The sequence below is a fragment of the Primulina huaijiensis genome, chromosome 9 (assembly GCF_012295235.1).
Source record: "Primulina huaijiensis isolate GDHJ02 chromosome 9, ASM1229523v2, whole genome shotgun sequence".
Taxonomy (NCBI): Eukaryota; Viridiplantae; Streptophyta; class Magnoliopsida; order Lamiales; family Gesneriaceae; genus Primulina; species Primulina huaijiensis.
The window spans coordinates 3,298,633-3,310,268 of NC_133314.1; the positions used below are offsets into that span (position 1 = coordinate 3,298,633).

At 35.4% G+C, this 11,636-nt stretch overlaps 1 protein-coding gene across 1 annotated transcript; it reads left to right on the forward strand.

The window, feature by feature from the left end:
- Positions 1 to 4,371: 4,371 nt before the first annotated feature.
- Positions 4,372 to 10,328, forward strand: LOC140984854 (protein RETICULATA-RELATED 4, chloroplastic-like). Its single transcript, XM_073452523.1, has 8 exons — positions 4,372 to 5,059; positions 5,787 to 5,855; positions 7,174 to 7,305; positions 7,425 to 7,478; positions 7,562 to 7,606; positions 9,169 to 9,308; positions 9,811 to 9,936; positions 10,017 to 10,328. The coding sequence occupies exons 1-8, from the start codon at positions 4,535 to 4,537 to the stop codon at positions 10,060 to 10,062; spliced, it is 1,137 nt and encodes a 378-aa protein (XP_073308624.1). The 5' UTR covers positions 4,372 to 4,534; the 3' UTR covers positions 10,063 to 10,328.
- The last annotated feature ends 1,308 nt before the right edge of the window (positions 10,329 to 11,636 follow it).

Genomic DNA, 11,636 nt, shown 5'->3' on the forward strand with positions numbered 1-11,636 from the left:
TCGTATAGATCACACTAGAGACCTATGCAAAATTTTCACGTTAAAAGTGATTGCCAGAAGATGGCGGTACGGCGGCGGCGTCACATGGTGGTGCAAGTAGCAGTGTTCAGCCGTGACTAGTACTCCAAGTATCAGTGGTGGTCGACTTTTGTGGGGTAGAAAGAGAGAGTGTTTTTAACCTTTGACATATAAATTGTTTGTATGGTATGTATTCAACTACTGATTATATATGTTATCATATTAATCACTTATAAAAATTTCATGCATATACATATATTTTCTTGAAAAACCAAGCATGCAACATATTTTCAGCATTTTAATGAAAATTTCATATTCAAATAAAATAAACATTTTAAGCATGCATTATCAGTTTTCATTGCACTGCCAGGACTGCTAACTCAATTCAGGTGCAAAATGACTATTTTTCCTTGAAACCCTAATTTGACCAATTTTACGCCTGGATCTTAAAATTTCGACCCGAATCCATCCAAACTTATTAAAACATCTTAAAACATACTTATAATAATTTCTTATACATAAACTCGAACCCATGCATTAACTTCTAAAATTCGTTTTAAAACATAGACCAGAGTTTCGGTTTTAACCCGAATCAAGCCGAAACACAACCAAACTTTCCCAAACTTAAACCACGACTTAACCACACATGACAAGCCCTTAGACAACCTAATTCAGACCGTTTAGGACCTTCAAACATGACTGGACAGCTGCTGGATTTTCTGCACCTATGGACCGAAAACCATAACTCCAAGTCAAGCTCATAGTTCGACCCTAGCTCTAACCACGCCGGACCAGCCTCGAACCAGCCACTCTTAGGACTTGAATGAACTCTCCTAGATTGATCTAACCCTGGTCCCCAGCCCCATGCACGTGGACGTGCATGGTTCAACCGAACAAGGCAAAACCGAACCTATCTAACCCTAGCTCATTCGATCTGCCCCTAGACCATGACAAACTATACTCGAGCCATCTTGGACCATATCTCAGACCCACCAGGGTCTGATCCAAGGCCTGGAATGACCCTTGCACCGCTGCTCACATCCTATAACTTGATCGAGCCAAATTGAGCCAACCTAAGAAGATCCAATAGGCCACCTGCAAGGATGTGTTCCAGCTCGGATGTTTCCACCTAGACCTTCTCTAAACCTCTTTTAGATCGTCCCCTAACCATCAAAACCTGGCAGCCCCTTCATCCATTTCAAAAACGTGAGCCATATGTCATTAAAGTCAAATTTCCTCATGGAATTCAAAGAAAAACTTGAAGGAATCATGAGATATGTCATAGATAGTTCATAAACAATCAACAATACATATTATGGTTTGAAAGACGAGAACACAAAGGTATAGTGCGTGCCTTTGCATCTAAATGCTCGGAAAATCTAACCAACGAAGTGAGAGACGAACACCGGAGGGACGAGACGATTCTCCTACTGAATTCTCCTTGAAAACAAGGCCAAAAACCTGCTGGTGTGTGAGTGTGTGTGTGCGGCTGAGAGGGTGTGGGGAGGGGCTATGGTTTGAGTGAGTTTTGATAATAAAATGAGTGAATATTGGGCATACGTTTAAAACAATGAGGTGTAGTGGGCTTGGCCCAAAAATATACTAAAACAAGCCCATTAGGCCCAATAACATGCAAGTAAAATATTTTGTTTTGATACTTTTTCAAAAATATTACCCGAACTCTCAAAAAGTCCTCCATTTTGCTAAAAATCGATTATCGGTTTAAAATATGACTCGACATGTAAAATACCACAAAAGGCCTATTTTTGAAAATCACCTATCACACACATTATATATTAAATAATTTAAAAAATTATTTAATAAAAATATTTTTCTTTAAACTGTCTCTGGTCTCCGTTCCTCGTTCGTGCAACGAATACTGCAAAAAGCCCTAATTTGTGCAATTCTAGTAAACCGTGCCATAGCATCATAAAATCATGTCATGAACATACATTTAATATATTTAAAACATTTGATTAAACATTTTTAATAATACCCTAGGTTTGTATACAGTCAGGTTACGTATTTTGAATTTCTAGACCTTACAGATGCACTCTCAAATATCATGTAAAAAAACATGTCAATTGTAATATTCTTGTCCAAATCATAATTGGCAAATGTATTCTCATCAAATTATCTCATTGTTTACTTGCTCTTTTTATGCTGCAAGGATTCTCTATTAAGTTGTTGGATTTCGTTGAAATATGAATTTGACTCGGGATTTCGTCAAGTGGGATCGAGTTAAAGAATGAATCAGTCAATGCATTGCATTTTATCAAATGGAAGCATCAAAATGCATTGCATTGATTAAAATTGAAATGTCCTCCTAATAATTATGTCTATCTTTTCTTTTCTTTTCTTTTCTCACCCCTTAGTTCCTGAAACTACATTGAATATAATCCAGACTAACCTGGATTGAAATCTGATTATCTATGCTATATTAATAAGTTTGTAGCACATAGATATCGTTTTGTGTTATGAATGTGATGATAAGAGATCAGTAATAAGTTTGATAAAATAAGGATAAAATAAAGATGAATAATATATTGTTTGGTATGTTTTTAACTTGCATGATTATTGTTTACTATTTTATAATATATTAAACGTACTCGTAAAATCTAAATCAATCATGATTGTCAAATGATATAATTATAAAATTTCATTCATATCATACTTATAATATGTTCATCATGTTGGTAGATGAGGATGTCTAATGCAACTGATCACATCTAATGTCATCACGAGTCAACTATTGAGTTGACTAAAAAACGAGACAAATATGAGATGAATAAAAATTAATTATGTCTAATCTAATATTCACCTCATGTATCTAACGATACCTTAGAGTAACTAATTTTAATGTTATGGTCTTTTTTATATAAATCAGATATATTATTTCTCAAAATTACAAAATATTATACATTTTTAATATTTTAAATTAAATAATCATATCACTCATAATATAAAAAAAATATTATCCAATGCTGTCAGCATTGCCCACATACCTTCTTTTCCATGCAATGAGGCATGAATTTGACTTGTTCATGAGGTATACTTTTTCTATGGGTAAATTATTCAGTTTATTTGATTAATCACCGAACTCGTGTAAATCGAAATTTTCTTTGAACAAATCGATATCATATTCGAACAAATCTGTAACATGTAAATGAAAAATCTATAATCACTTTTTGAGCATTTACATATACATACTACCATATCAAAAAATCGTTTAATTTGGTTGTGACCAAAATATAGAAAAAAAATTAGAAAGAACAAAAGAGAATCTTAATGTGTATCTTAGAATGGGTACTAATAAAAATAAAATGAATGTACTTCAAAAAAAAAAAATTTGAATGTGAAAAATAGCTACCATACTAATACTGGCGGACCGATGTATTTCTTGATTTATTAAAAGATATACTAATTGATTATAACGCCAGGTGCTACATCATAGGCACATTGGGAGCGTAGATAATTGTAACCATATACATATAAAATGACAGCAATGGAATGCCAATCCTCGAGCTTTATTTGTAAAGTCTCGATTCCTTGATAATCAAAGCCTAAAAATCTATGAATTATCCCATGCTTCACCAGCCAAATAGACAAACGACCCTGCATCTTTTTTATCTCATAGATTTTTTAAAAAAAGTTATATATTAGTTCAGTAATGTTCATTTTGATCAATCTCTCACTCTCTCATAATACTCGTCTCAATAATAAATAATCGATATCGAATATACAAATAATAATTATAGATCAATAGCTTGTTATTTAACTAAGTGATTTACTTGACATAAATATTTAATTTAAATGTTTAAATCATATATCAGTTTAAACATCACATTTCGATAATTTTTTTTAATGAGCATGATATAACCGTTCTCATCATGCAATTCATATATTTTGACTTTTAAAAACATTATAATATTGATTTTTTTTTTTTACTTTTAAACTTTTTTATCTTTAAAATAACAATAACTTTTTCAACAAATAAATTATAAGAGGTTCAGAGCTGCATTTTTATCATTTCAAATTTCATAATATTATTGCAATGCTTTGGGAATTTGCGATTTTGATTATTTATATTATTAAATTTCTGTTTTAGTTTTGCATCTTTCAAATTTTGGCAACTTTAGTTTTTTTCATCGGGATCATAATATTTTTTTTTTATTTGAATCTGGATCGAATTTTCATGACCAAACAATTTGTATATTCTATATTTAGAAAATAAGCCTAATATTAATATTGTTTTTTAAAATTTGTCTATCCCTGAAATAAAATAATTTTTATTTTTTCATTTTATATCTCTAAACATTATCATACTATTTTTTGGTGTGGTGGACTGGAGTGGAGTGGAGTGGAGTGGAGTAGCGGTGCTCACATTTGAAGCCAGTTGTCAAGTTCTGAGACCACTCACCCGCTTCGACAACTACCCAACTGCCGTCCTCAACGACCCCCGCCACGAAAACCACCGGGAGGGAGGCCTCCGCCTTGTTCTCTCGCGGCTATTACCATGGCAAGCGCCTCCTTTTCTCGCATCGCAAACCAAATCATCGTTTCTCCGACCCCAAGAAGCAGAAATAACCGCCACTGGCCTGCGTGCTCCATCACCTATCCATTATTGGCTACCTCTAATTTTTCACTAAAACTCAAATTCTTTCATACTCCACGTCGCCCTTCATTCGTCTCCTTCTCTGGTGGAGACGGAGGGGGAAGTGTGGGCGGAGGTGGAAGTGGAGGCTTTGGTGGTGGCGGAGGAGGAGATAGCGATGGAGATGCAGGAAAGAGAAACAAGATGGAGGCGATCATGGCCTTGGCTGAAGTGGGCAGGTCATTGGATAGCATTCCAAAGGACTTGGCAGCTGCCATTGAAGCAGGGAAAGTGCCGGGTTCCATAGTGTATCGGTTTTTCGAGCTCGAGAAATCTCCTTTTCTAAGCTGGTTGCTCAGGTTTGGAGGGTTTAAGGAAAGATTGCTTGCTGATGATCTTTTCTTGACTAAAGTAGCCATTGAATGTGGTGTTGGGATCTTTACTAAGGTTGCTGATTTTCCTTAAACTTAGTAAAAAAAATTATGGTGTTTTCTTCGTCTATTTAAATTATGATGTTTGGTTACAAAATACTTTTATCCTTGATTGATCTAGGAAATAGCAGTTACGTTAGTACTAGAGGAGGGCTTCTCTAATAAAGGCTGATGAGTTTTTGTCTTGAGTACAAGGACAGATGGAACTAATAAGGGCTAGCCTTTCAAGTGTAATCTTCAGAGAAATCCAAGTTTTTCCACAAGATAAATTAAGTCATTTCCGTTGAATCTTGCCTAAATTTTCAGATCAGCCACTGGTTCTAGGTGTCAAGAAGCTATTGAAAAAATAATAATTAATAATTACTGAAACTTGTGGCTTTAAACTTTTATTTTATGGATAAAAGATTGTATTTTGGAATTGGCTGTGGGAAGTTGAAATGCTTCAAATGGGAAGCTCTGAGGATCTATTTTTTAACCCAAATGGTTACATGAATGGGAATTTTTTTACTTTTGCTTTGGCATGTATGACCATATCTAAAGGGCACCTTTGAAGTTGAGCTTTGTTGGAATGCATATTTGTTGCTATATGATAAGTTATTGTAACCTTTTCTTATATCAGTTGCATGTCATTTTTTATGATTATTTCCATGTCACCTTCAGTGCTTCTCATGTTGAAGCATTTGTTAGATCTTGCATTTTCATGCAATTAGAGTATGTGATCAAATTTGTTGTCTATTCTCTAGACTGCTGCAGAGCTAGAAAGGCGTCGAGAAAAGTTTACCAAGGAGCTTGATTTCGTCTTTGCCGATGTGGTATGCTTGTTTTCACATTATTTTATCTTGAGCGGTTTTGGAAAAATGTGCTCATTTAATTTCAAAATATACTTGTTTGACAAATGGTACTGTTTTACACAATAACAGTTGGGTCTGCTACGAGCCTACGACATATGGATCCGAATGTTGGGCAGTATAGCAGACATACGTTAATGTATAGACTAAGAAACAAGTATATTAGAGAAGATCAAAGAAAAATTTAGGGAAACACGCCTGAGATAGTATGGACACATAAAAAGTCAATCAGCAGAGACTCCAGTTAGGAGATGCGAGAAACCCTATCAATAGACAAAGACGGAGATAAAAAAAAGACTTGGATGATACCTATTAAGCATGATATGCATTATCTAAATATAGATGGGGATATAATAGGAAATAGAGCACAATGGCATGTAAGGATCCATGCAGCATTTCCCACTTAATTGGATGAGGCTTGGGTGGTTGTGTTGTACATGTGATCAAATGCTACAAGATCAGTTGGAGTGTTATATTTCCAGTTTGCCATAATGGTTTCCCTGTGCACTGAATGAATGTTTATTAGCTTTAGATCCCTAAACTTGGAATTGAGCTTCACTATGAGCTATTCATCTTGAAATTGTTCATCTTTTGTTTGGATTTCTAAATTAAAGGAGGAAAAAACTATTAGTGGATATTTTTTTCTCTTATCAACTGGTATAACCATTAGTTTATGTATAGCAATAACCCTGGACACTCTAGCGTGGGGTGGGGTGTGTGTTTGTAAAGAAACAATGGACCAGCTGGGTTTGCTTCTGACTTTTTCTATGTTTCCCGTAATATAGACATTTGAGCAGGAAATCTAGAGTTTACTGTTTTGTTTACAATTAATCTGGGATTCTTGGAAATATACAGATATTCCTTGAATTTAATGAAAAATCAGTGTATAGGGATATCCTCGACCAGATTGTTTCTAAATGTTCTTGTGTTTTCTGATGTGTAACATGGAAAGAGACGACACATCTGGGCTTTTCACTTGGATACATTGCTCTGTGTAGTATCCTAATAATCTGTGCTGAGTGATTGGCCAAAATGGTTACTTCTTGGTATGGTTACATACCGACCAACTTGAAAAACACAAAAATTGTTTAATTAGCTTTTAACGTGAATTTTTTTTTAGCATACAGTCTTGAACTTTCCCATCAAGTCATATGTTGTCAAATTTCTGTGATATTGCTTTTTTCCTTTTGGACAGTTTCTTTATTTTTGTCTCATTAACATCAGATGATCTTAATTTTATTGCCTTTTTTGTTTTTAATATTTTCTAATAATCTGTGTTCAGGTAATGGCCATTATTGCAGATTTCATGCTTGTTTGGCTACCTGCTCCTACTGTTTCTCTCCGACCTCCTCTAGCCATCACTGCAGGAGGTCTCAATAAATTCTTTTACGGGTGCCCGGATAATGCATTCCAGGTCATCTTAAATAATTGTCACTAATTCTTCTTGAATATATATTATATATGTATAGTTCGGTTTTCAAGGGGGAAAAGCCCTAAAATATAGTTATTGAATAAAATTTGGTGCTGCTGCAGGTTGCATTGGCAGGAACATCTTACTCATTTTTACAAAGAATAGGAGCAATAGTGGTTAGTAATTTACTTATTCAACATTATTTCAATTAATTGATATAATCAATGAGTTTGAGTGTTTGTTATCATCTGTTGTTCAGAGAAATGGGGGGAAGCTTTTTATAGTCGGAACTGGCGCATCTCTGGTATGTCAACTCTTTGAGTAGTGCATAAGTTGCATATCACTAAAACTGCATTTGGATGGATATATTTGAGTGCAAGGACTTTGATTTGACAATTAATTTCAAATGAAACCTATTTTGGGTTAATTTGAAATCTATTGCAATTGTTAATAAATATGCATAGATTAAATGAGAGTGAATTGAAATCCACCCAAATTTATTCATCCAAACAAGTCAAATGGATTTGAAATCCATTATTCCAACTACCTCAATCCAAACATACTCGAACATCTTAATGTTTTGATCACTTTGATACCCCTATCTATCTCATACGTTAAATATCAAAATAGAAGAACAACGCTGAGCGGCTTATAAAAAAAGTCTATGGAATCCAATTGTATAATTGACATTCAATTTTCAGCTTTGGTTAAGATAACCAAATTTCGTATGGCACTCGGTGGACTATGAGGTAAACCTGATTTCTAATAGTCCTGGACGTGATAAATGGAATCAAAGTAGGTCCTCGAGTAAGGGATGTTTGATTAGACGAGTGTTGTTAAGGGGTCAGGGTAATATTGGCTCAAAATTATATTGTATGTGCAGCAAGGATGGTAATAGGTAGTTGCACATAAATTGAGATTGTCATTTATTGAAGAAATATTGATTACAGCTCATGCTGAATAATCCTGCAAGTCCCATCAGGGGACAGATTCTAGCTGTGAAATTCCTATAGTTCCTCTGTGGATTTTATAATTGAATTGGACATCGACACGAAGCATCTCTTTGGACGAGTGCAATCTTTAGTCATGGCATTTAGAAGTATTTTTCTACATAACTTGTCCATGTGATAATCATATCATTCAACTGAAAACCACCATAAATATATTTTGCCAATAAAAGATATCCATCTTTCACAAACAGTGATGAAACTCTTTTGCAACATTCAAGATTTTGTTTTTCCTTCTCTGGAATAGTATTAGGTCCCAAACTGAGCTATGTGGCTAACCGCCCCAACATGTAGATCAAATGAACAGAATATGGGGTGAGTCAATATATCCTATATGGACAGAGGGAGCTATGGAGTTATGAGTTAGTTACCTTAACGCGGATCTTTATGAGCTTTCTATATACTTAATAGTGTCTTATAACAGGCTAAGAACAGAGGAAAAATTGAGAAAAATTCAAGTTGATTAGTATAATTGCATGATTAACATTATTTAAGGGCTGGAGAGCTAAAAATTAAAATGGTCTGACAACTGGAGATACACTGGAAGATAAACATGGCTATATGAGGGGCCATGTTCGAACAATTTTTACTGGCTATCTTATTCACCAATTTTTTTAGTGCACGTCTTATGTATAACCTTAACTAGCAACTATTACTTCTAAAATGATGTAACAGGTTTCATGAAATTGTTCTTTTATCGATGCCTGTGTTATTTCACGGTTCTTGTTTCCAAATAATTTCCCATGTTCTTTACTTCCATAATTCTTGCCTCTGACTTGGTCCTGAATAATTGGGGTCTGGAATATACCCATTGGAGGAAAATGTTGATGAGAATGTCCTAATGATGTCCATTTTACAGGTTGGCACGGGCATAACAAATCTGTTGATCGCTGCACGGAAGTTTATTGATAAAAATTATGCTGGTGAATCCGAAGACGTTCCTATACTATCAACAAGTGTTGCTTATGGTGTCTATATGGCAGTTTCAAGCAACCTGAGGTATACTATTATACATGATTATTGTTGCATAACTGCGTTTCCTGAAGGTGTTTGTGTGCTTGATAATTTCCACTTTACATGCTTTTTTTTTCTTGCAGTAGAAATAGTTAATTTTAATTCTCTTTTTATAAAATCAATACATGCTGGCAAGGAACAGATTTAGCTTCTTTTTTTTTGGCTAGCTATGGGGAACATAAGTACTTGCAACTTCTGTCCTGATCTACGAGTCCATTCTAATTTATTAATAGATTTTAATTGCAAAAAGATCATCATAAATTTCACGTTTTCCTAAATTCATCAAATGAAGTTGATGTGTGCAAATTAGCAAACTCTATAAACAAGGTTAAAATTAGCACTCTGGTTATTCCTTTGTACCTCTGCGGTTGACTACTTTTCTTTTATCGCAAATATTCTGCTTATAGACAATTTAGCATTTACATCATCGTTGTCCTGCTGAAATTTTATCTAATCGGTTCATTAATCTGCATGATTTTCTGTATAGGTACCAAATACTTGCTGGGGTAATCGAGCAACGTATTTTAGAACCTTTACTGCACCAGCAGAAACTCATTCTTGGTGCAATCTGTTTTGTTGTTCGAACTGGAAATACCTTTTTAGGATCATTGATGTAAGACTCTTGTATTAAAAAACGAATATATCTCTCTATTTACTTTCATTCATCAGAAATTTCACACTCTAAAATGGCAGGTGGGTGGATTATGCACGTTGGATCGGAATACAACCCCGTGAGTAGAATCATATGGGATGATCATGGTCAGACGTTGTTTTATTAACAGTCAGCTGTCCTTTGTATATTTTATCTTTTCGGTGTTCTTTACACATTTACCATTAACTTTGCTGTGGAAGAGGGAACTGATTCTGTATATCTTCCAGTTTGCTAAGGTTTATAAAGTTTAGCCTGCAGCTTAAAGCACCTGTTTGCTTTCTTTGTATGTGTAATAATATTTCTCAATGTTGTGTACATTTTATAAGTTAATCGATATTTTTTATTGAATCTCATGAACTTGGATATCCTTCTTTTAAAGCTTTTGAATATAATTGCTTATACTCCTAGATGCTGGTTAATTTTGGGATGGTGGTCGGCAAATATATTGGATTATTAAGAACCTTTTTCTGCGATATATTTTTATTTACTATTATTATAGTTTATAGGGAGGAAATCTTAACTTACAGACAGGGATGCAGATAAAGTGAGTCAAGTCTAATACCATTCCCTTTATCACATTTATGCTCGAGTTTGAATTTTTATTTTTATTGAAACCCTGCTTGAAGATCGAAGAAGTGAAATATTTTGAGCTTCAGTTTGGTTCGAACTCATGTCATATTGAGTACGGTGGACTGGTTGTAAAGTATTGATAAAAATATTTACATTGCAATTTGAAGGTGTAGCCTTGTAGTCATGTGTTCTTCCCTTTGGTTAGGAATCCATTTATAATCTTGAGCATCATCGACTACCATCATATCATACAAGTTTGAAGCTCGGCTTAAAGTCAACATTGCACAGGGGAATCAACAAGACCTCATTTCTATAATCTAAACCACTTTTAGGAAATTACGGTACTCAACCACTATTGCTAGCAGTTAAGGCATCGGCTCTCCTCTATTACAGCTAAGACAACAGGAGTAGAAGGTATGTTACACGCTGGTGAAGTGTTCGGATCGCACTTGGCCACTTCCGGACCTTGTGTCCTTTGTCTCTTTGCTGGTGGAAGTTTAGGGGCATGTCGACTTTTGTGGACCTGTGCACAGATTGGGGACGTATCCTCTCAATGCAGTCAAGAACTTGTTGAAGCAGCTTCTTCAGCTCTACAAACCTCCTATCCATGTTAGTCTGTAGTTCTGTAATCTTCCCCATGGTAGAAGAATCCGGTGTTGCAGATGTACTTTTTTTTTTCCTCCAAGAAACGGTCATAGGAGTGACAAGAACATTAACTCCTTGAACCAACAACTAACCACCTGACATCTAACATACACAGATTACTCAAACTCTCATACAAAGATGGACAAAAATTTGTATTTTTCGAAATATGTCATCAACACTTTGTTCTTTAATACCCCCGGATCGGGGATGGGCCCGGCCTACTCTCGGTGGCCCAGACAGTTAAAGGCCCAGTGATCGGGAACTCTCGCTGGGAGGTCATCCGGGAGGTCATCGAGGCCGACCTCCCAAAACCCACGTAACGGCGGAAAGGATCTGGCCGACCTCCCATGCCGAGCTCCATGACCGACCTCCCAATGGTTTCTGAGCCGACCTCCCGTATGGCGTTATCGGGCCGATTGGACATAGCTTGGCCGACCTCCCAAGCC